Below are 26,662 nucleotides of genomic sequence, written 5' to 3'. Positions count from 1 at the left end.
ATCCCCCCTTATGTATTATACATGGAGAGCATATCCCCCCTTATGTATTATACATGTTGATCATATCCCCCCTTATGTATTATACATAGTGATCATATCCCCCCTTATGTACTATACATGGTGATCATATCCCCCCTTATGTATTATACATGGAGAGCATATCCCCCCTTATGTACTATACATGGAGATCATATCCCCCCCTTATGTATTATACATGGTGATCATATCCCCCTTATGTATTATACATGTTGATCATATCCCCCCTTATGTATTATACATGTTGATCATATCCCCCCTTATGTATTATATATGGTGATCATATCCCCCCTTATGTATTATACATGGAGATCATATCCCCCCTTATGTATTATACATGGAGATCATATCCCCCCTTATGTATTATACATGGAGATCATATCCCCCCTTATGTATTATACATGGAGATCATATCCCCCTTATGTATTATACATGGAGATCATATCCCCCCTTATGTATTATACATGTTGATCATATCCCCCCTTATGTATTATACATGTTGATCATATCCCCCTTATGTATTATACATGGAGATCATATCCCCCCTTAATGTAAAGATGTCTCCTGCGCTACTATATATAATGATACTAATCAGCAGCCAGCACTAAAGGTGCCACAATCACAACACCAACAATATTCAGAAAAGATAAGATAATAAAACAGTGCGGCGCTCAGATAAAGTAAGATATATTGCGATAAATGACATATAATTACTCCCCCCCTTTTTTTTTTTATATATAGGTAGTATCAACAACCATGCCACCTATATATAGTGATGGGCTGGAGATGGCATACACTCGAGTGACTTATTCATGCTCCATAGTGACTTCAAACATACTGCAGTGAATAGTGTCCTTGTGTATAAAAACATGCAAATGTGCACTGCAGGTGGCAATCCTCAAATAGGTGAAGTGCCCCCTCACCTTCCTGCTCAGGCCCTTAAGGACCAATGCGCCTTTTGTTATATAGTAAATCTTGGAGAGGTCCTTCAGATGGTAGATCCCTCAGGTAGTAATGGTGGGACTCTCCTCCTCTTAACTTCTATATCAGGTCGTTGATGGTATCAGAGGTGCCCCTCTCACACGGTCACCAATAAGAAGAAGAGAACTTGCATAGTGTAAAACCGCTTTAATGGATAAATATAAAACCAAAGAACTACTCACATGCTAAACATGTAAATACGAGCCTTCACACCACTCAAAGGGTGTACTGCATTCAGGAACTAGGAGCACCAAGATGGCGCCCGCGCCGGATATGACGTCAGAACGTACGTGTAAGCTCCCCACACTGGCGTGGGAGACCTATGTGGAAAAGGATTAGGGAGCACGTGCAGAACATCAAAAAGGGTCACACTAAACACAGCGTTTCCAAACATTTTGCCATTCATCACAATAGTGATCCCACAAAATTGAAATTCTGGGGAATAGAGAAATTTACCAACCATTGGAGAGGTAGTAATAAGGTCAGAGCTATTAGCCAGGCAGAATCCAAGTGGATCTTCCTGATGAGGTCTCAACACCCGAGGGGTTTGAACGTAGAATTTGATTTAAATTGCTTTATTAGCAATTTTTAAGCAATGACCAGTTTAATACCTATTTGCGTTAATATTTATATGACACTTTATATAAGCTTAGGTATTACTACATTTATGCATATATTATTATCCCTTTCATGTTGCAAATGATATACCATGATGACGGTGTACTGTACATTAAGGTCTTTTTTCGGGTCCCTTCTTTATAACATATAGGTATATATGTTTTTTATAATCATAGTGGGTTATTTTCCTAGTATAGGATTCTATACCTTATATATATATTTTTTTTTCCCACTAGAGTTTTATATTATATGGCTGTGGTATATATTTTTTATATATTTTTTGATATTTTTGATATCACAGATCCAATCTATTGTAGACATTCATCCATATGATCTTTATTTATTTTATATTTATATATTTTATATGTAGGTTTTAGCCTCACACATGGTTTCTATTAGTGAGTATTGCAATATATATACACTCAGCTATGAGGATATATATATATTTATGTGAGATTGCCATTACCAGCTCACATAAATGTCCTCGTTTCTGCAGCTGAAATAATACGATAGCTGAGGGCGTCTGGTGAGCTCCAGTACTATGGCGGCTGAGTCCCGCCCATCCGAATCATCGATTGGTCAATACATTAGATAAATAGGGCTCCACCCAGGATAGGCGTATATCCTGATGAAGTCACGTGTTAGAAGTGACGTAACGCGTAGATACGCCAGTGGGAGGAGCTTACACGTACGTTCTGACGTCATATCCGGCGCGGGCGCCATCTTGGTGCTCCTAGTTCCTGAATGCAGTACACCCTTTGAGTGGTGTGAAGGCTCGTATTTACATGTTTAGCATGTGAGTAGTTCTTTGGTTTTATATTTATCCATTAAAGCGGTTTTACACTATGCAAGTTCTCTTCTTCTTATTGGTGACCGTGTGAGAGGGGCACCTCTGATACCATCAACGACCTGATATAGAAGTTAAGAGGAGGAGAGTCCCACCATTACTACCTGAGGGATCTACCATCTGAAGGACCTCTCCAAGATTTACTATATAACAAAAGGCGCATTGGTCCTTAAGGGCCTGAGCAGGAAGGTGAGGGGGCACTTCCCCTATTTGAGGATTGCCACCTGCAGTGCACATTTGCATGTTTTTATACACAAGGACACTATTCACTGCAGTATGTTTGAAGTCACTATGGAGCATGAATAAGTCACTCGAGTGTATGCCATATCCCCCCTTAATCTCCTCTTCTCAAGATAGAATACATTTAGTTCCTCTAATCTTTCCTCATAGCTGATCTCCTCCATGCCTCTTATCAGTTTGGTTACCCTTCTCTGTACTTTCTCCAGTTCCCCAATCTTCTTTTTGTGAATTGGTGCCCAAAACTGAACTGCATATTCCAGATGATGTCTTACTAATGATTTGTACCGGGGGAAATGATATCTCTCTCTATGGAGTCTATACCTCTTTTAATACAAGAGAGGATTTTGCTCGCTTTAGAACCCGCAGCTTGGCATTGCTGCCATTATTAAGCTTGTGATCTACCAGAACCCCCAGATCCTTCTCCACCATTGATTCCCCCAGATCCTTCTCCACCATTGATTCCCCCAGTTGTACCCCCCTAGTATGTATGATACATGCATATTCTTAGCCCCCAAGTGCAGAACCTTACATTTATCAACATTAAACCTCATTTGCCACATAGTTGTCCAATTACACAGAGCATTGAGGTTGGCTTGTAAGTTGGAGACATCCTGTAAGGACGTTATTCCACGGCACAGCTTGGTGTCATCTGCAAAGACTGAAATGGGATTTATAATCCCAGACCCTATATTGTTTATAAATATATTAAAAAGTAAGGGTCCCAACACTGAACCTTGGGGTACACCACTGACAACCCTAGACCAGGACTTCAGTGACCTTACACTTGTGAATTGGGGCACAGACGCCTGCCCTAGCAGGGACATCCCTTATCTCTGGCTTTGAGCGGCACTCTATGTACATTGGGATCACGTTGATGTGACTTATGCCACACATCAATGGCAACCCATTCATTTGAAAGGTAGGTTATTTGGCGCCTGTCTAAAATTGGCCCTAATATGATATTCAACTGAGCTCACCCAAGATGGTTGCCTCACCTCCTATCTAACCCAACACCAATTTGATAAGTGAATTGGCCCACAATGAGAAAAGGCTATATAAATGAATAATAATCATATAGAATCGGCTGTCTAATGCACTCCTTCCCCCAAAAAAATGCACAAATTATCTCTGACGGTGCACCACGCTACAACATTGGGGTGCCATTTTGAGTAACACAAGTAATGTTGCCTCAGCGCAATGATGATGCCTGAATAAAGATGGGTCCGTCCTTATAAAGAGAAATGCAGATGAAGGTATAGTCATAGAAGTACCATGATGAAGGCATTACATAACATACATGCACTTCAATTATAACAATATATCTGATGCTATGTCTTGGCCAGAGATGGCGTCCCAGTTGAGTATCCATCACAATGGTGAACAGCACACGTCATATGGGAGTGTGACTTGTAAGTTGACACGCGTTGAGTATGTTTGGTACAGAGGGATGCGGCGTGGTCAGCACTCTCTGTAATAATGGGATAAAGGAAGGGTGTGACATTCCAGAACACAATGTTAAACTGGCTATGCGAGGCGCAGCACAGCTGATCTAAATTAACATTCATGTGTTGGAGCGGGATGTCCCCGTAGACGTGAAATGTCTGGAACCGATGGGCAGCAATATCTGCATTGAACTCATCTGACAGCAGTGTTGTGGGCCCCAGCTGAAGCTGACCTATTGCCTCGGGGTGTCTCAAGCTAGACAGGTTCAAACATGACAGCTCGGCTCAGGGCGAACCATCACACTCGCTGACGCGTCTGTCATCCCTTATATACGATGAGGCGGTTTATAGGCGCATTCGACTGAATGAAACATGAACGTAGCTCCCATCTGACCATTACAGACCTCGAAGATAGTGGTCTTTTTTAATGGACCCAGGTGCAGTGATTCCTTATGGGGGAGGGGGGATGGACAGCTGACTCAGGAGCAGTGATGTCATATGGGGGGGCAGGATTGGCAGCTGACTCAGGTGCAATGATTTCATATGGGGAGGCAGGCTTGGCAGCTGACTCAGGTGCAGTGTTTTCATATGGGTTGGGGGTACGGTTGCCACCACATCTCTTTAAACCCCAACACATATTAATGACACAGGTTCTGAGGCTAATTTAATGCAGATCAAGCACTAATTGAGTTTAATTATCACCTTAATCAGCCCCAGAACCTGTGTCATTAATATGTGTTTGGGTTTAAAGGGATGAGGTGGCAACCCTAGTTGGGGGCATTGACCAGATGGAGTGTCACCTCCTCAATACCAGGGTGGTGGGGAGCATGTGCTGGAAGGAACCATAATTCTTCCACCACCAGGCACTACTCCATAATTGAGAGAATGAAGATCATTGTAGATGCAGAGCAGACCTGCCATCAGTAAAGCCCTGTACTTCCTCTCCCCAGTCATGTGACCCATCATATGATCAAGGAGAGGAAGACTTCCCTTCCCATCAGGGACCCGTATTTATAGTAGGTCTGAAGTAAGTGGAGGAATAGGGGATGGAATATCTGCTACATTCTGCCCAAACTGTGTGCTCCCAGCTAGCTTCAGAACCCTTGATGTCCCACAGTGACCCCCAGCCTGCTGCAGAGCCTCCAGCCCACCATAGGGCCACCAGCCTTCATCTGTGTCCCACAGTGCCCCCAGCCTGTTGCATCCCCTCTATCCCCTATAGTGCTACCAGCCTTCAACTATCCCTCAGTGCCTCCCAACCTCGTATAGTACCACCCAGCCTGTTGCAGAGCCTCCAGTGTCCTATAGTACTACCATCCTCCATCTGTGTCCCACAGTGCTTTCCAACCTCCCACAGTGCCCCCAGCCTGCTGCGAGCCTCCCGTGCGCTATAGTGCCACTAACCTCCAAAAATTTCACACAGTAAATCCCACAGTTCCCCCACAACCTGCTGCAGAACCTCCAGTGCCCTATAGGGCAACCAACCTTCATCTGTTTCCCACAGTGCTTCCCAACCTCCTAGAGTGCCACCCAGCCTGCTGCGGAGCCTCCAGCGCTCTATAGTGCCACTAATATCCAACAGTTTCACACAGTACCTCCCACAGTGCCCCCCCAGCCTGCTGCAGAACCTCCAGTGCTCCATAGTGCCACCAACCTCCATCTGTGTCCCACAGTGCTTCCCAATGTCCACAGTGCCCCCAGCCTGTTGCATAGCCTCCATCCCCTATAGTGCCACCAACCTCCAACAGTGTCCCACAATGCCTCCCAAACTCCCACAGTGCTCCCCAGCCTGCTGCAGAGCCTCCAGCAGTTTTTCCCAACCTCCCACAGTGCCCCCCCAACCTGCTGCAGATCCTCCAGTGCCCTATAGGACCACCAACTTCCACCTGTGTCCCACAGTGCTTCCCAACTTCCCACAGTGCCCCCCCCCAGCCTGCTGCAGAGCCTCCAGTGCCCTATAGGACCACCAACTTCCATCTGTGTCTCACAGTGCTTCCCAACCTCCCACAGTGCCCCCCAGCCTACTGCGGATCCTCCAGCACCCTATAGGGCCACTAACCTCCATATGTGTCCCACAGTGCTTCCCAACCTTCCTACAGTGCCCCCCAGACTGCTGCGGAGCCTCCGGCATCCTATAGTGCCAACAACCTCCATCTGTGTCCCACAGTGCTTCCCAACCTCCCTTACCCAGTAGAATGCCAGGTCGGGGCAGGCAGGAAAAAGTGGGCAGCTGTGTGGGTGCCAGTGGGCCAAGGGGACCTTGGTCACTGGAACAGAGAGGCCAAGAGGAGGAAGAGCAGTGGGTGACGGTTAGAGACGGTAGCCCACAGCGCTAGTCTATGGCACTTCAGCCAAGGAAGTAGATGGTGATCCTGGATGGTACCTGAACAAAGATGGCGCATGAGATGTTATATCTGATACTAGGTCCACCTTAAAGGCAACATTTTTATGTTCCATGCAGGGACGGACTGACCATTTGGAAACTCGGGCACTGCCCGAGGGCCCGGGGTCAGTAGGGGGCCCCATGAGATGCCCCTGGTACCTTTTTCATAGGCTTTTTTGAGTTTGGGCAAGGACACAGGGGCCCCATGATCCCCTATTGCCCGGTGGCTCCATGAGTTGTCAGTCTGCCCCTGGTTCCATGCTTCGCTTTAATCCTACACGATTGTACGTGGCTTCTCAGTGTGGATCTTGCAAGTTGACGCATGTTGGATATGTTTGGACACAGTGTGGTCAGCGAATGGGATTAAGGAGGGGCGTGTCATTCCAGAACACAACGATAAACTGTTTTTTATCATTAAAAGGCCATCCAGCACTCGCCACAACTTGCCTTTTTTCCATCCTTCTGGGGTCTATTGCCACAGCCAAGAAAAACCTTCTCAGGTTTCTCCGCCTCGCCAACAGGGCGGTCATACCTAGACTGGAAATCCTCCATCACTAATGGAAAAGGTGAAAGAGATGATGGCCAATATATGTGATCACCATGCACAATCTTTTGCCATATGGAGCACCTGTGTTCTGCCCCACTTTCATGTATTTTTACTGTGTTGACTTGAACTGCATCAGGTGATCATTGTTTTGTAAGTATGCTGACAACTAGTGGCTGTTGTGGGCCACTACTACTTGTTTACTATGTGATTTTGGTATCTTCCTGTCTTCCCCTCCACCTTAGTGCTAGTTGGTTAAGTTCTAGCTTGACCTCCCCATTTCTTCTACTTTCCCTCAGTCAGTATTACTACTTTTCAGACACATTATTTATTTATTTCAGGTACTTGTATAGTGCTGTCAATTTACACAGCGCTATACATATATATTGTACATTCACATCAGTCCCTAACCCTCAAGGGGTGTACAATCTAAGGTCCCTAACTCACATTCATACATATACTAGGGACAATTTAGATAGGATCCAATTAACCTACCAGCATGTCTTTGGAGTGTGGGAGGAAACCCACACAGGCAAAGGGAGAGGCAGGTGGTGCCGTGGCTGGGATTTGAACCAACGACCCAAGTACTGCCAGGTAGAATTGCTAACCATTTAGCCACTGTGCTGCCCAATGACCCATGACTTAGTACATTGACATAGGACTTCATTGTAGTGGATTTACTAAAGGCTGTGCACTTTGCAACTGTAGTTGCACTTGTTATCCCTAGAGCCTAATAATTGTGGTAAAGTTCTGCTCATTTCCATCATGTAGTCATGTGCAAGCAAAAATGAAGTTTTTTTTTATTTTCCTTGCACCTGATTGGGTATCCTTTTTAAAGGGAAGCTTCACCACATTTACAATAACTAAGAAAAACAAGTGCAACTGCCCTCGCTAAGCACACAGTCTATTTGCGCTCAACCCCATTGTCTTCTTACACTTCAAAAGACTGGAAAAACATCCAATGTACTGCAATCAGCTGAAGTAAAATTGCATTGGATTCAGCTTGTGTCTCACTGAAGAGTAAAGCTGCCTGTGAATGGTGTCAGGTCAGCAGGTGACCAAACAGACTGGGTGAGAAGAGGTATATCAGTGCATAAAATGGTATCTGAAACAGAACAGCCTGGTTCTACTTCTCACCCCTGACTCCTCTCCTCTCTCCTTTTCCCTCTTCATCCTCACTTACTGTACTTCCCATTCCTGCTCACTGTTACAGGACATTCAACCTCAATACCGTCATCATCATGGAGCACCACAAGTTTACCTGGCAAGGCTGGTAGTGACTGTTTCATTATTGGACCATAAGTCCCATAATCTGTACTGTTGGTACCTAACTTTATTCTGTAAATATTTTAAATAAAAAAAACCCACCCATCCCCAGTCCAGTGACTCTGCCTAGGCTGAACTGATACCATCAGTCTGCTGCAGGCAGGAGAAAGCATTTCCCCAGTCTCCCCTGACAACGCCTTCTGCTTTTCCCTTTAGAAGAACCACACCACTTTGCTCGGACATCATCCAGGATCACAATCTACTTTCTGGACTGAGTTGCTACAATGCCACAATCATGTAAATCCTTTTGCCTGTACAGTTCTTGGCTGTGTTCTCAAATGTCTGACACCAGGGGTGGACTGACCATTTGGAAACTCGGGCACTGCCTGAGGGCCCGGGGTCAGTAGGGGGCCCCATAAGATGCCCCTGGTACCTTTTTCATAGGCTTTTTAGAATTTGGGCAAGGACACAGGGGCCCTATGATCCCCTATTGCCCGGGGGCCCCATGAGTTGTCAGTCCGCCCCTGTCTGACACACATCAGCCTCTCAGTGACCTACTAAAAGTCTAATCATTGGAGGAGGGGAGACTGGGGAAATGCTTCCTTCTGCCTGCAGCAGACTGATGATATCTAGTGTAGGAACAAGGTCATCTAGAACCCAGGGAAAACAGACCAAATTGCACCCCCCCCCCACCAAGATCTATGAGCATTATGTGTGAACAGAAATCCCCCTCCCCAAAGAAAAATCATCAAGCACTAATCTGTATGCTTACCCCCTAACAACAACTTCCCCCTCCTCCCAGTACAAACCCACTCCCCTACTGAAATCCCCCATCCCAGCTCAAATCCTCCCTCCCCCTATGTGACCCAAGCACAAATCCCCCCTCCAAAAAAATGTTTCCCCCCTCCTAGCACAAATCCTTTACCTCTCAAATGTCCCCTCTGAGCACAAATTCCCCCCCATCCAAGCACAATTTTCCCAATCCCCCATTCTAGCACAAATCCCCCCAAATATTCTCCTCCTGGCATAAATACCCCCCAGTCATCCCTACTAGCACAAAGCTCAATTCCCTCCCAAAACAAAAATTTTCCTCCTAGCACAAATCCCTTTCCCCCTTTTTCATATCACCTTCTCTAGCACAACCCCCCCCCCCCATAGCACAAATTATCTTCCCCCCTCCTAAAACAAATCCCCCCAGGTCACCACTCCTAGCACAACTCCCCAAATTTCCCCTCCTAGAGAAAATCTTAACCCCTACCCCCCCCCCCCCCCAAATGTACCTTCCCAACAGGGGAGGACTGACAACTCATGGGGCCCCCAGGCAATAGGGGATCATGGGGCCCCTGTGTCCTTGCCCAAACTCAAAAAAGCCTATGAAAAAGGTACCAGGGGCATCTCATGGGGCCCCCTACTGACCCCGGGTCCTCGGCAGTGCCCGAGTTTCCAAATGTTCAGTCTGCCCCTGCCTCCCAATACAAATCCTCTCCCCCAATCTCTTCATGGTGCCCCCCACCACCTCACTTGATACCACAGTGCCCAGGCCAGCCACCCCTCCTGCCCACCCCTTGTCCTGGCCTTGATGACATCATCTCAGCCTGGGCAAAGTCATTGGACTGGAGCTTAAGGATGGCTTTTTATTGATAAATGGCGGGTCTTTTGGGGAGAGGAATGCTGATACCGTGTATTATAGATGTGCCGGGAATTTATTCATGCTGAATTACTGAACAGTCCACTTTAAGGGCTGCAGCTGGGGCTGATCTGTGTCAGACATTTGTGAACACAGCCAAGAACTGCACAGGCAGCAGGATTAACATGATTCTGTCATCTCTGAGCTGACATCTCAGTCCAGGTAATCAATGGTTACTTTGGATGATGCCTGAATAAAGATGGCTCCGTCCTTCTGGGGGGAAACACAGATGCAGTCGGGTAATGAATACACTAACATGTTACACATTGCTTCATTCACACAGCACTTGGCAAGAATGCTCTTAACATGAAAAAAAACCATCTGATGCTGGAGCCATTTGCTGGCTGCTAAACTGTGTCTGAACCCGCCCAGGAATTATCCGTGTCATCCTTTGGGGCAGCTATTCAGCTGTAAGGTAACATTTTGTGTCACCCGAGGAAAAGAATGCAGCTCCACCAGTCCTCAGATCGCTGTCTGCACATCACTCTGGTATCAACGCAGGACGCCAAACGTGCGAAATATAATGTCATGACACCATGGACGCCTGAGAGCCACAAATCATAGAGGAACATCTGCTGGATCCTACTGCACTGCAGGAAAATGGTGTCAGTCACGGAAAACGTTCCATATATGTCACAGAAGTCTGTCCTAAAAATACACCATGATATGAGATAGATAGATAGATAGATAGATAGATAGATAGATAGATAGATAGATAGATAGATGGATGGATGGATGGATGGATGGATGGATGGATGGATAGATAGATGGAGAGATAGATAGATAGATAATAGATAGATAGATAGATAGATAGATCATAGATAGATAGACTTGAGATAGAATATTCTCATTTATTTTGTTACAATTTATTTTTTAACAGTTTCTTTCATTTAATTCTATTGCTAAGGGGGCTAACTAGTCAAAAACCAGGGATCTATTAGACCCCCAATGTCTCTCCTGCCCTCCAATGCCGCTAATCAAGTACAGATAGTGCTTGGTTAGCTGCTACCTTGCCTGCAGTATCTGGGGAATAAAATAACAAAAGTGGCTTCCATGTTCATCAATGGCAGAGGAAATGGAGGAATAAACGTTCTCCAAGCTCCTCCTGCTCATAATGTTAGACTAGTTCACTGTTGTCCTGAGCAGGGGCGGACTGACAACTCATGGCGCCCCCGGGCAATAGGGGATCATGGGGCCCCTGTGTCCTTGCCCAAACTCAAAAAAGCCTATGAAAAAAGTACCAGGGGCATCTCATGGGGCCCCCTACTGTCCCTCGGGCCCTCGGGCAGTGCCCGAGTTTCCAAATGGTCAGTCCGCCCCTGGTCCTGAGCGCCCCAGAGGAACAGGAGAGCCTGGGAAGCACCGCGGGGGTGGTACCCTCAGATCCCATTACAAGTGATCACTTTTACAAGAAGGCCAATCACCAGTTCTAAAAAACCAATATCCAGTTCACATCTGAAGCAGCCGTCATGAGCTTACTTTTAAACTCCATTCACACCTGAGCGACTTTGAATTGCGGACGGAACCTCGTGATTCTGCGGCAATTCCAAATTGCGCTATAATCGCTGCAAAACGCGCAATGCGGGTTTGGGTATCATTTATTCTTAATGACAGCCTAAACGCAGTGCGATTGTGCCGCGATTGCTAAATGACAAGAGTTTGACACGTAGGGGAAGGGGCTGTCCTATGCGTATAAGTGTTTCACAGTACTAAACCTTTCCTCCAATTTCTACATTGCTGCATTTGTAAATTCTAAAAGCCAATATAAATGGATAGTATCTTTTTTTGTATAATTCTCCTTTAAGGGGGGCGTGGCAGGGGGTGTGTCCTATACCTACATACTTTTGCTAATAGGTGTCCCTCATTCCCATCTCAGAAAGTTGGGAGTTATGTTTGACTGGATAGTTGACCTTCCTTACTGCGGTGATAAACCCAAAATCAAACATTTATTTTTTTGCAGCTTACCAATTTTTAGATTGGCTGCATTAGTTTTCTTTTTAGACTTTCTATTCTATTTTCATCTAGTGATCCAGCCAGCAAGTCTGTTGTTTTGCAAAAGCACTAGCAGAATGTATCAGTTTACATGGATGAGACATACCATTTAACACTGACAGGAGTGTATAAAATGACCAGTTTTTATTTATTTATGTAAAACCTTTATCACAAAAGGAAAAAAGAACTGTTAGGGCCCTTTCACATCGAACGCAGTGGAATGCAGTTGGCTGAAGTTGGCTGCATTTTGGACTGCACTCAAACTGCATAGACAGTCCAAAATCCAGACCATGCTATGGGCATGGTTCACACCATTGTAGTGCAGTGCAACGCAGTGCGGAAAGTACAACATGCTGCATTTTTCCGCACCGCAAATGCAAAAAAATGCATGCAAATGCAGTGCAATGCATCACAGTGCACATAGAAGCCCAAAGAAAGAAAGAAAGAAGGAAGCGACCCCACAGGACAAAGGCAGATAGAAAAATGTGCATCAATTGCATGTAAAATGTGTTAACTGCATGTACAATGCGCATCAATTGCATGTAAAACGTGTGTCAACTGCATGTACAATGCGCATCAACTGCATGGAAAACGTGTCAACTGCATATACAATGCGCATCAACTGCATGGAAAACGTGCGTCAACTGCATGTACAATGCGCATCAATTGCATGTAAAACGTGCGTCAACTGCATGTACAATGCACATCAACTGCATGGAAAACGTGCGTCAACTGCATATACAAAGCTCATCAACTGCATGGAAAACGTACGTCAACTGCATGTACAATGCGCATCAACTGCTTGGAAACCGTGTGTCAACTGCATGTACAATGCGCATCAATTGCATGTAAAAACTTGCGTCAACTGCATGTAGAATGCGCATCAATTGCATGTAAAACGTGCGTCAACTGCATGCCCAATGCGCATCAACTGCATGGATAACGTGCGTCAACTGCATGTACAATGCGCATCAACTGCATGAAAAACGTGTGTCAACTGTATGTACAATGTGCATCAACTGCATGGAAAACGTGAGTCAACTGTATGTACAATGCGCATCAACTGCATGGAAAACGTGCGTCAACTGCATGTCCAATGCGCATCAACTGCATGAAAAACGTGCATCAACTGCATGTACAATGCGCATCAACTGCATGAAAAACGTGCATCAACTGCATGTCCAATGCGCATCAACTGCATGGAAAACGTGCGTCAACTGCATGTACAATGCGCATCAACTGCATGAAAAACGTGCATCAACTGCATGTACAATGCGCATCAACTGCATGAAAAACGTGCATCAACTGCATGTACAATGCGCATCAACTGCATGGAAAACGTGCGTCAACTGCATGTACAATGCGCATCAACTGCATGAAAAACGTGCATCAACTGCATGTACAATGCGCATCAACTGCATGGAAAATGTGCGTCAACTGCATGTACAATGCGCATCAACTGCATGAAAAACGTGCATCCAATGCATGGATAGGTACAAGGTAAAAAACGCACAGTTGCTTGCAGTCTCTGGTGTGAATGGATCCTTACTCTAACTGATTATAAAGTGTGAGCTGGAGTTCGGCTTCCACTTGTTTAGTGTATTTAAATCTGCTAGTCCATCTAACACTCCCCTCCCCCCCCCGCCAGACTGACATTGCTTCTGTCCGTTGTGACTCCTGTGACCTTTCTTCCAGAGTGGTGTGTCACTAACACAGGAGGTGTATTATTGGCCAGATCACCAGGTGAAAACAGAAGAGAAAAGAGACTAAAATAAAAGAAAACTAATGCAGACACCACATCTCATGACTGGTAAGCTGCAGTATATTACTTTATATATTATTATTTATTCATATATCAATTAGAACCCCCCCCCCCCCCCTTCATCACTCCACACCTCTTAGGTAACCAGTGGGTACATTATATCCCCATACAGCAGAGACAGGCCCATCACTTTCCATAGGAGGGGGGTATGGGGGTCATCGGAACTACTGAAACTTTGTTGCGTCATCCTTACAGGATACTGAGTGATTCCTGTTGTTTGAGTGTAAAATTGCTGCAAAAACAGAACAACCCGACAGGTGCTGAGCCGCTATGGGAAAAACACGACCACATCGCAGTCCCTGCAGGGGTTTGTTGGTGAGCGGAGGAGGGGCGACCTATAGATCTACCTATGACATAGGAAACAAGTTATAGCCGTCACATTCCATGCAGAACGAGGTGACCTTTTATTTTATAAAGACAAAAAAGAACTTCCTTCACGTAGCTGAGCTCAGGAAACAAATGGTCCAAATCCATTCATTATTATTCTTCATCCTTGGTGTGCCTCTGTGCAGTGAGACTTCCTGTAATACAGACCGCTCGCTGCTGCTCTCTCCTTGTGCAGAGCGACTGGTCTTGTCTCCGCCCTGTAGTGGGTGGGGCCTGCTAGGCTCCTCCCACCGCTCTGCTCCCAGCACAGGCTACATACAGCACAGTGATGATGTCGCTGCTACTTTTACAAGGTGACATCTGGGTTTGCAAACACATTCAGTGCACACAAAGTGCGTTTATATCCGTTGTGGCTTTTGAGGAATCTATTTGGATTAATAGAGAGCCATTTATTCCAAACGGTTCCCAGTCCATTGTTGCTGTTAGCAAATAACCACTTGTGATTTTCTGAGTGAGATTGCGTCCCGTGCTGCCAGGTTGAGATCTGTTCTCATCATGAAGTCCTAATAAATGTCTTCAAATTGTACTTTTACTTAAAGTGTTACTAAACCCACAACAGTACAATCAGTCTGTATATGCAGGAAAGCATGCTTGTTATAGTCACTGTGGGACCTAAGGGGTTACTAAACCCTGCATTCACTATATCCGCTCTCCCCGGACCCTGAATTCACTATATATGGTCTCCCCGGACCCCGCATTCACTATTTCTGATCTCCCCGGACCCCGCAGTCACTATATCTGGTCTCCCCGGACCCTGAATTCACTATATATGGTCTCCCCGGACCCCGCAGTCACTATATCTGGTCTCCCCGGAACCCGCATTCACTATATCTGGTCTCCCCGGACCCTGCATTCACTATATCTGGTCTCCCCGGACCCTGCATTCACTATATCTGGTCTCCCCGGACCCTGCATTCACTATATCTGGTCTCCCCGGACCCTGCAGTCAGTATATCTGGTCTCCCCAGACCCTGCATTCACTATATCCGGTCTCCCCGGACCCTGCAGTCACTATATCCGGTCTCCCCGGACCCTGCATTCACTATATCCGGTCTCCCCGGACCCTGCATTCACTATATCCGGTCTCCCCGAACCCTGCATTCACTATATCCGGTCTCCCCAGACCCTGCATTCACTTTATCTGCTCTCCCCGGACCCTGCATTCACTATATCCGGTCTCCCCGGACCCTGCATTCACTATATCTGGTCTCCCCGGACCCTGCATTCACTATATCTGGTCTCCCCGGACCCTGCATTCACTATATCTGCTCTCCCCGGACCCTGCAGTCACTATATCTGGTCTCCCCGGACCCTGCAGTCACTATATCTGGTCCCCCAGGACCCTGCATTCACTATATCTGGTCTCCCCGGACCCTGCAGTCACTATATCTGGTCCCCCAGGACCCTGCGTTCACTATATCTGGTCTCCCAGGGCCCTGCATTCACTATATCTGGTCTCCCAGGACCCTTCATTCACTATATCTGGTCTCCCAGGACCCTGCAATCACTATATCTGCTCTCCCCGGACCCTGCAATCACTATATCTGCTCTCCCAGGACCCTGCATTCACTATATCCGGTCTCCCCGGACCCTTTGAGATGGCTGAAACATTTCGGCCGAAAACCCCCCTATCATCCTTCGGCCAATATGAAAATAACCCCCTCGCCTCCAGCCACCGCCCAGTGGTTCTCAGCCTTACCTGAGAAACCCATTCAACGATCCCGGCGCTGGGCATAGAGATCAGTGAAGGAAAGATGACCTCCACTCATGCACTCATCTCTATGCCCTTGGAGGACCGGAGCCACGTCATTACGTCACTTACAGTTCCGGCGCCTTGCAAACAAGTTTTTTGTAACAGCTTCCCGTCTGCTCTATAGCAGAAATACTGCTACAGGGTGGCACGGGTGCTCAAAATCACGTATATATACATGATTTTGCATTTCCGGGTAGGGGGCGCGCACAAGCAGTGTGCACGACCTACTCATGCCACCGTTCGCGGCCGCAGCTGTCAGTTGGTGATTACTCGCTGGCACCCGGTGATTACCGAGGATCTCCAACGGAGAGGAGAACTGTTTCATTTACTAACAGTTCTCCTCCCTGTCAGCTCGGGCACACTGCTTTGGATGGCTGTGCACAGCACAGCCATTTAAACAGTGTGCTTACAGTGAAGCACCAACACACCGTACCCCTAGTAAAACACTCCCAGCACACAGTTAACCCTTTGATTGCCCCTCATGTTAACCCATTCAATAAACTTTATTTAACATGTTAACCCCTTCAATTAAACAATACAAATCTCTCCCCTGTCAGCTCCAGCACACTGCTTTGTATGGCTCTGCAGAGCCATACAAAGCAGTGTGCTTACGTGAAACACACACACACAAGCCACATAGTAAAACAGCACACAGTTAACCCTTTGATCGCCCCACACGTTAACCCCTTCCTCACCAGTGCCATTAGTACAGTGTTAGTGCTTTTTTTTTTTAGCACTGATCACTGTATTGGTGTCACTGGGGATGGCAGTTACACCAAGTCAGTTCCCTCCCCAGTGTCAGAATGCCCGCCGCAGTCCCGCCACAAGTCACTGATCGCCGCCATTACTAATAGAAAAAAAAAAAAAAATCCCAGTATCTATACCGCCATTTGTAGACGCTATAATGTGCACATAAACCAATTAATTTACACGTATTGGGATTTTTTTTAGCAAAGACATGGAGCAGAATACATTTTGGCCTAAATTTATGAGGAAATTAGATATTTTTACTGGACATGTTTAATAGCAAAAAGTTAAAAATATTGTTTTTTTCTCAAAATTGGCGGTCATTTTTTTTTTAATAGTGCAAAAAATAAAAAATGCACAGGTGATCAAATACCACCAAAAGAAAGCTCTATTTGTGGGGAAAAAAGGACGTAAATCTCATTTGGGTGCAGTGTTGCATGACTGCGCAATTGTCAGTTAAAGTAACGCAGCACCGTAACGCAGAAAAATGACCTGGTCAAGAAGGGGGGGGGGGGGGGGGAATCCTCTGGAGGGCGAGTGGTTGTTATAAACACTAGATGAATACTTTTTTTGATCCAATGCTTTAGTTTGCAGAGGAGAGATGTGGGATCTCATTGACCCCATACCTCTCCATAAAGAGGACCTGTCACTAATTATTTCTATCACAGGTGATGCTTGCATTTCTTGTGATAGGAATAAAAGTGATTTAAAAAAAATTAGAGGGATAGTGTAAAAAAAGTATTAATAGAAGAAAAAAGTTTAAAGCGCCGTCGTCCCAACGTGAACGCATATGTAGGCCACACCCACATATGTAAATGGTGTTCCAACCACACATGTGAGATATCGCCACGAATGTAAGAGCAATAATTCTCTCCTCCTGTAGACCTCCTCTGTAACTTTACACTGCTATCCTGTAGACATTTTTAAAGTGTCCCCCCAGGGAGATTTTTAAGTACTGCAGTTTGGCGCCATTCCACGAGCGTGCGCAATTTTAAAGCATGATATGTTGGGTATCTATTTTCTTGGCGTAACATTATCGTTCATATTTTACAAAAAAATTGGGTCATATATTGTTTTTTTTTAATCATTACAGTGTATTTTTTTCTAAAAAAATTGCGTTTGAAAAATATATAAATTTTTAAGAACTATTGGTTTCGGTTTTAAAGCGTGACCTGTTGGGTATCTATTTTCTCGGCATAACATCCTCTTTAATATTTTACAAAAAAATTGGGGTATATATTTTTTTTTGTTTTAATCATTACAGTGTATTTTTTTCTAAAAATAATTGCGTTTGAAAAATATATTACTTTTTAAAAACTATTTGTTTCTGTTTCGGTTTTAAAGCATGACATGTTGGGGATCTATTTTCTTGGTGTAACATCATCTTTCATATCTTACAAAAAATTGGGGTATACACAGGTGAAACTCGAAAAATTAGAATATGGTGCAAAAGTTCATTTATTTCAGTGCAGCAACTTAAAAGGTGAAACTAATATATGAGATAGACTCATTACATGCAAAGCAAGATAGTTCAAGCCGTGATTTGTCATCATTGTGTTTATTGTGTTTTTTTTAATCATTACAGTGTATTTTGTACTAAAAAAATTGCGTTTGAAAAATCTGTTCATTTTTAAAAACGATTTGTTTTGGTTTCGGTTTTCAGCCAAGTGCATCCTGAATTTTTGGTTTCGGCACCAGAATTTTCATTTCATAGTGTATATAGTAGAGCACACCGGGACCTGCAATGGTCGCCCCCCCCCCAGCCACCTAATCCACAAGTCCCAGCATGTACTGAGCCCACGGTGATTCAACATCATTCTAGAATCTCACACTGAGTGTTTGTTATCTGGTCTACGTTTCGTCACACATCAGCCCCGCATGGTTTCCAGTGCTGTGTCTCTGCACGTCGCAGGAGTCATTTGCGATATACAAAGGATATTTATTGAACAAGATTCTGCCCCCTACAGGAAAAGCTTGACTTCTCGCCTTCCATCACCCCCTGTAAGCAACCGGGCGGCCGTGTGATGAAACGCTGTGGATGTCGCAAGGAGAACAAACGCGGTCACGGGGAGAGATGGCGAGGAGTCGAACGATTTAACCCTACGATGATCACATGACAGTATGTGCCAGCAGAAAATCGAGAAGACACCCGTACCCTTCCCCCACAGTTATTACTTTTATCTAGTATAGCAAAGGGCGCTCAAACAATCACACGTCGTCTTTCACTGATCTGGTTACAATGTTAAGATATGGTGGCAAGGAGTAGCTGAACGTTGCAGTCATTTGCACTCATAGAAAAAAAAAAAAAATCACATCCTTTTAGATGTCCATACACGTTACAATCTGATTGTACAATCTTCAGTTATGTGGTGCATGGATCCGCCTGATTGGATACAAATTGTTAACCAAAACTATGTAATATGAAGGACTACCTAAACGATCCAATTCATTTCTATCCAACCAGACAGGCCGTTGTGTGCTGCTTGATGATCTATTTAAAAGAGATTGTACAATCAGATTGTAATGTGTGTGGCCAGCAGGGGTGGACTGACAACTCATGGGGCCTCCGGGCAATAGGGGATCATGGGGCCCCTGTGTCCTTGCCCAAACTCAAAAAAGCCTATGAAAAAGGTACCAGGGGCATCTCATGGGGCCCCCTACTGACCCCGGGCCCTCATGCAGTGCCCGAGTTTCCAAATGGTCAGTCCGCCCCTGGTGGCCAGCCTTATGCAGGCCATAGACTGCTCAAAAAATCGGTCGTTCGTTAAACCGACATAACCACCAATGATTACGAAAATAGGCCGACCAAGCCATAAAGTTCACCCCATATAACAGGAGAAACTTCTGTTCCTTCCAGGTCACGGCTCATGCGCATATTTTTTTCGTAAAAACGATCGTACGATTTGACATTCATTGACGCAAAAATCAGTTGTTTTCCACGAATTTTCCAACATGACCGATAATCCAAAAGTGGAAAAAACGTGAAAAACCAGCGGACGAATTAACCCACTAACAGTGTGAAAATCAGACGATTAATCTTTCGGACGAAAAATCGGCCGATTTTCGAACTGTCTATGGTCGGCATTATATAAACTTGATAAAGCTAAAGCTGATTGTACAAAGATTGCATGGTCAAATTGTAATGTGTATAGTCAGCCTGATGGAGATCATACAATCCAGTTGTAGCCAGGGGCGGACTGACAACTCATGGGGCCCCTGGGCAAGAGGGGATCATGGGGCCCCTGTGTCCTTGCCCAAACTCAAAAAAGCCTCCAAAAAAGGTACCAGGGGCATTATCATGGGGCCCCCTACTGACCCTGGGCCCTCGGGCAGTGCTACAAGTGCTCGAATGGTCAGTCCGCCCCTGCTTGTAGCCAGGAGCGGACTGACAACTCGTGGGTCCCCCGGGCAATAGGGGATCATGGGGCCCCTGTGTCCTTGCCCACACTCAAACCACACCCAAAAAAGCCTATAAAAGGTACCAGGGGCATCTCATGGGGCCCCCTACTGACCCCGGGCCCTCGGGCAGTGCTCGAGTGATCGAATGGTCAGTCCGCCCCTGGGTGTAGCATACGTGGCCAGCCAAAGGCTTACCATACAATCTGACCGTACAACCTCAATCAGCCTTAAGCCAGAGACAGCCAGTCAGGTGAGCGTCCTAGCAGGCATGGAAGCCAGAGACGGCCAGTCAGTTAGCATTTTCAGAAAGAGGATTTCAGCTGGCCATACATTATACAATTTCTGTACAATCTTCTTTAGATTTGCCTTCATGTCGTGTAAGGGCCTGCCTGATCAGATACAAATTGAAAGTGTTGCTTAGGTTTGACCTCATATTATATCCCATCAGGCAGGCCCTTGCACTACATGAAGGTAAATCTAAAGAAGATTGTACAGAAATTGTATAATGTATGGCCAGCTGAAATCCTCTTTCTGAAAATGCTAACTGACTGGCTGTCTCTGGCTTCCATGCCTGATGGGACGCTCACCTACAACATGCAGGCAAATCGGAGAACTTCAAAAGTTGGTCTTTTTTCTTCTGTGATCTATTTATAGTCATATGAATGTTGGATAGTATTGCCCTTAGCAGGGGCGGACTAACCATTTGGAAACTCAGGCACTGCCCGAGGGCCCGGGGTCAGTAGGGGGCCCCATGAGATGCCCCTGGTACCTTTCATAGGCTTTTTTGAGTTTGGGCAAGGACACAGGGGCCCCATGATCCCCTATTGCCCGGGCCCTTAGGCTTCATATAGATGTTTGGTTTGGGAGGGTGGCAAAAATGCATGGTTGAGCTACGTTTTTGCCACTCACCAACTTCCCCCCAATTATGCAGCAATAGGCAGAGGACGGGGGTGTTTACATGCTGCAGGCGTGATCCTTCGCTTTGCACCCGCGACAACAATTACCCGACAAGCCGTTGGCAGACCCGCTGAACGCTACACATTCACGTAAACGGGGAAGCACTGTGCTTTTGTCAGCAAAAATTGGGTTAAAACAGGTGGTAAGGAGCCGTCACATCACTTCCTCACTGCCTGTCAGTAACCTCTGAAGTGTGATCCAAATGTGGATCAGGCTTCAGAGGAAAGGGAGATTTAGTCGGACATCTAAATTTACCCTTACATGATTTTTTTTGGTTACATTTATATGTTTTTCTTGTAATCTGTTTCATGTATTATTATTATTATTATACAGGATTTATATATTATTATTATTATACAGGATTTATATATTATTATTATTAAACAGGATTTATATGGCACCAACAGTTTGCTCAGCGCTGTACAATATAATGGGAGACAACACAGCAACAATACAGTTCAATACAAGAGGGATAGGAGGGCCCTGATCCTCGGAGCTTACAATCTAGGAGGGAGGGGCTAGTGGTACAAAAGGTAGTAACTGTGGGGGATGGACTGGTAGGAAGAGTAGAAGATTCCAGTATTAGCTGAGGGCAGGATAGGCTTCCCTGAAGAGATAGGTTTTCAGAGATCGCCTAAAAGTGAGCAGAGTAGGCGATAGTCTGATAAATTGCGGTAGAGAGTTCCAGAGGATGGGGGAAGCTCTGGAGAAGTCCTGGAGATGAGCATGGGAGGAGGAGACAAGGGAGAGTAGAGGTCATGCGAGGAGCAGAGAGTACGGTATGGGTGGTATTTAGAGATAAGATTGGTGATGTAATTTGGGGCAGAGTTATAAATGGCTTTATATGTTATTGTTAATGTTTTGAATTTTATCCGTTGGGCAATGGGGGCCAGTGGAGGGATTGGCAGAGAGGGGTGGAGGCCAGTGGAGGGATTGGCAGAGAGGGGTGGAGGACACTGAGTGGAGGCCAGTGGAGGGATTGGCAGAGAGGGGTGGAGGACACTGAATGGGGGCCAGTGGAGGGATTGGCAGAGAGGGGTGGAGGACACTGAATGGAGGCCAGTGGAGGGATTGGCAGAGAGGGGTGGAGGACGCTGAATGGAGGCCAGTGGAGGGATTGGCAGAGAGGGGTGGAGGACACTGAATGGAGGCCAGTGGAGGGATTGGCAGAGAGGGGTGGAGGACACTGAATGGAGGCCAGTGGAGGGATTGGCAGAGAGGGGTGGAGGACGCTGAATGGAGGCCAGTGGAGGGATTGGCAGAGAGGGATGGCAGATACAGAACGGTTAGTCTTATGTTTCTCTATGAAAGAAAAAAGTTTTTCAATAACAGTAGCTGAATAGAGAAAGGCAAAAAAAAAAAACTGCATAGAGAAGGCAGAAAAAAAAGGAGAGGAAAAAAATGAGTAGAAAGGGAAAAAGAAAAAAAACAAAAAGCAAAAAAAAAATTAATAGAGAAGAAAAAAGCAATAAATAAATAAGAAATAAAAAAGGAAAAAAATGAATAGAGAAGGAAAAAGAGTAAAAAAAGCAAAAGAAAAATACTGAATAGAGAAGGAAAAGGCAAAAAAAAGAGTAGAAAAAGTAAAAAAAAATTAAATAGAGAAGGAAAAAGAAAAAAATAACCCAAAAAAACTGAAAAGCAATAAATTAATAAATAAAGAAGGAAAAAGCACACAAAAAAATGAATAAAGAAGGAAAAAGCAAAAAAGTCTGGAGGGGTGGGTCAGCAATTGAGATTGGGTAAGCCTAGCAGTCAGAGATGTTTTTAATTTTGCAAAAGGCTGCGGAGGCATTTTTTGTTAAATTGTCCAAAGCTAGAGTTGGGCTTTAAATTGGTATTCTGGTATAAACCTAACTAGACTTATAAAATGTCCCCTTTTCCCCTCCTAACACCTACGCTGAATATATGTAAAAAAAAATGTATATACAGGATGTATTGATTGATTTCATTTTCTATGGGTGGAAGGAAAGAAAACCACTTTGAAATCGAAACAGTCAGTGTTGCTGGAGGAATGCTTCCCGCAGCGCCAACGTGTTCTGTCAGTAGGAAGCCTTCCTGACTGACAGAACACAATGACTACTGCCAGTGGCTATAGCCTCTGGCAGTAATCGCATGTATAAAATCTGACAGGCTTGGACGAAGGAAAACAAAACAAAACTGAATAGTAAAGGAAAAAGCAAAAAAAAAAGTAAAATGAGTAGAAAAAGTAAAAAAAAAAAAAATTAATAGAGAAGGAGAAATAAAAAAAAAACTGAATAGTGAAGGAAAAAGTAAAAAAAAAAAAGTAAAAAACATTAACTAGAGAAAGGAAAAAAAACTGAATAGTAAAGAAAAAAGCAAAAAAAAAAAAATGAGTAGAAAAAGTAAATAAAAAAAAAATTTAATAGAGAAGGAAAAAGCAAAAAAAAAAAAAACTGAATAGTGTAGGAAGTAGGGAAAAAAAAACAAAAAGTAAAAAACATTAACTAGAGAAAGAAAAAAACCTGAATAGTACAGAATAAAAAAAAAATGAGTAGAAAAAGTAAAAAAAAAAATGTAATAGAGAAGGAAAAAGCAAAACAAAAACTGAATAGTGAAGGAAAAATAGAAAAAAAAGCAAAAAGTAAAAAACATTAACTAGAGAAGGAAAAAGAAAGTAAAATAAACAAAAAAAACTGGTGAAGGAAAAATGGAAACAAAGAAAAAAAAAAACAATTAGTAGAAAAGGAAAAAAAACTGAACAGGGATGGAAAAATGGAAAAAAAAGCAAAAAGTAAAAAACATTAACTAGAGAAGGAAAAAGAAAGTAAAATAAACAAAAAAAACCTGAATGGTGAAGGAAAAATGGAAAAAAAGCAAAAAAAAAAAAAAAATTAGTAGAAAAGGAAAAAAACTGAATAGGGATGGAAAAAGGAGAAAAAAAAAATTAATAGAGCGCAAACCCCCCCCAAAAACAAAGGTCGGTATCTGCCTACTGATTTGGAAGGTAACTCAAAGTAGTGGAGTCGCTGTATCACCATGACAGACATTCAAACTGCATTGGGATCAGCAGCAGCAACCTCCAGGTACAGAACAACGCCGGTCGAAATACGTATTTTAAAGGTTGTACGGACATCAGCGTCCAATCCTACATATCAGCGCAAAGATGGAACAGTGCAAAAATGTATCTAATGCATAAAAAAAGTTTCAAAAGTTACCTCCATTTCCTGTATCTTCAGAGCCGTACCACGATCAGACTTCTGCCGAAAACTGCGAAACTTCTGAAAAGTTCTCGCTCGCTGGCAGTTTCCGCTTCTCGCCTGTCAGTCGCTGCGCTGAGCCTTAGCGTGGTGACCCCAGGCTGTAAGATACGAGGACTGGGACCCTCCCCGCCAAACTAGTCCTGAACCCGAGAGAGAGAGAGAAAGAGAGAGAGAGGAAGGAGGGGAGGGGAAGCAATCAGTGTTTAAATATAGACACAAATCTAAACAGATACTGTGCGCTCAGAATGGCGAGCCGAGCCGAGGAGCCTGCACTGCCTACCGCTGAGCTGCCCATACAAGGGGACACATGTCACCATTTCCTCTCCATTTCCAATGTCTCTTCCTATCCGCCCCACTGCTTTTTTTTTTTTTTTTTTTTTTACTCTTTAATGATGCAACACAGAAAAAAAAAATGACGGGTTGCTAAATCCATAAATAAAATTTTCAATTGTTACTTTTAAGGAAAGTGTAAAGATAGTGCAGAGGAATCGCAATCCTACCTCGCAGTGTTGAATTAAGTCCCCGGTCACACTGGATGCAAATCGCATGGCAAGTCGCACCCTATTGTCCGCAATTACAGCGGTCATATCGGCGCGGTTCTGACTTGGTCGCAGCCGCACCGATTTCTACAGTAAATTTCTAAAGTAGTGCTTTTGGTGAGATTTATTTATTTCAGGTACTTATATAGCGCCGTCAATTTACACAGCGCTTTACATATATATTGTACATTCACATCAGTCCCTAACCCTCAAGGGGCGTACAATCTAAGGTCCCTCACCCTCAAGGGGTGTACAATCTAAGGTCCCTAACTCACATTCATACATACACATACTAGGGACAATTTAGACAGGAGCCAATTAACCTACCAGCATGTCTGGGAGGAAACCAGAGTACCCGGAGGAAACCCACGCAGGCACAGGGAGAACATGCAAACTCCAGGCAGGTGGTGCCGTGGTTGGGATTTGAACCAATGACCCGAGTAGTGCCAGGTGAAGTGCTAACCATTTTGCCACTGTGCTGCTGTGTCACATAGATATATGTGTCCAGGGACGGACTGACAACTCATGGGGCCCCCGGGCAATAGGGGATCATGGGGCCCCTGTGTCCTTGCCCAAACTCAAAAAAGCCTATGAAAAAGGTACCAGGAGCAACTCATGGGGCACCCTACTGACCCCGGGCCCTTGGGCAGTGCCCGAGTTTCCAAATGGTCAGTCCGCCCCTGTCTGTTTCAGATGTCTGGCAAATCGCACCTGAAATCGTCATTTCCCCCGACTTTGAAATCGTGCGACTTCGCTGTAAGTCACACGATTTCAAGGTCGGGTTTGGTGTGACCGGGGAGTAAAAACCGAAAATGTGATTATATTGTGTCTTACCAGTCTTTACAGCTTGCTCATGCCAGGTGCGCTGCTGGAACGCGCTTGAGATTACGGGTTCTCCCGCACGGTATGAAAACACGCTGCCTCCTGCAGATGCACGCAGGCGTCATTAATTCTGATCGACCACAAAAATGCATATGCGTTTTTTGCCGCGCTTCTGGTGCGCTTTCTGGCAAAACAATTCACCGAAAAGGCAACTGCAGGTGCGTTTTTGATGCGTTTTTGATGCAATTTCCATTAATTTCAAGGGGGAGGTACATTTTTTTTTCACTGCACCAGGGGCGGACTGACAACTCATGGGGCCCCCGGGCAATAGGGGATCATGGGGCCCCTGTGTCCTTGCCCAAACTCAAAAAGTCTATGAAACAGGTACCAGGGGCATCTCATGGGGCCCCCTACTGACCCCGGGCCCTCGGGCAGTGCCCGAGTTTCCAAATGGTCAGTCCGCCCCTGCACTGCACCAAATATTCACCAAAAATGCAGCTTGCAGGTCTTGGTTCACACGTAGGCAGGTTGCGGTTGATGCAGTTTTCTGGTGCGTTTTGCATTCTTCACGTGTTTTTTGATGCACGTTGCGTTTTTTGGGACGTGTCTGTTGTCCTGCGGGAGAAATCAGCAAAATCGAAGCAGCAACGCATCAAAAATGCAAGCACTACATTTTTAATGCATGTCCACTGTGTTTCCATTGAAGTCTCTGGAGCCAAAAACGCAGCCTGCTGTGGGAAAAAAAAGTATCTGACCCCTTTCCAAAATACGCACCGGTGGAACACACAGTGATGTGTATGAGCCCCATAGGAAACCATGTTAAATGGACTGTAGTGTCCACTGTGTTTCCATTGAAGTCTCTGGAACCAAAAACGCAACCCGCTGAGGGATAAAAAAAGTCCTGCATGCTGCATTTTTGGTGCGATTTTCAAAACCACATAATAAATGCAGCTCTTAATGTGTTTTTAATTAAATG

General features: G+C 44.9%; 1 protein-coding gene across 1 annotated transcript in view; it reads right to left on the bottom strand.

Annotated features, from left to right (window-relative positions):
- The window catches only part of RCSD1 (RCSD domain containing 1), a 122,157-nt gene extending 97,557 nt beyond the window's left edge, over window positions 1-24,600 (bottom strand). Inside the window, exon 1 of the mRNA XM_089660830.1 lies at window positions 24,281-24,600. Coding sequence (XP_089516956.1) covers window positions 24,281-24,286 — 6 coding nt within the window. The 5' untranslated portion in view covers window positions 24,287-24,600. The remainder of the gene's footprint in view (window positions 1-24,280) is intronic.
- Between the last annotated feature and the right edge of the window lie 2,062 nt (window positions 24,601-26,662).

Source organism: Staurois parvus, unplaced genomic scaffold (assembly GCF_062004578.1).
Source record: "Staurois parvus isolate SC_StPar_1 unplaced genomic scaffold, SC_StPar_1.0 ptg001283l, whole genome shotgun sequence".
NCBI lineage: Eukaryota > Metazoa > Chordata > Amphibia > Anura > Ranidae > Staurois > Staurois parvus.
This window is presented reverse-complemented; position numbering and strand designations above follow the sequence as displayed.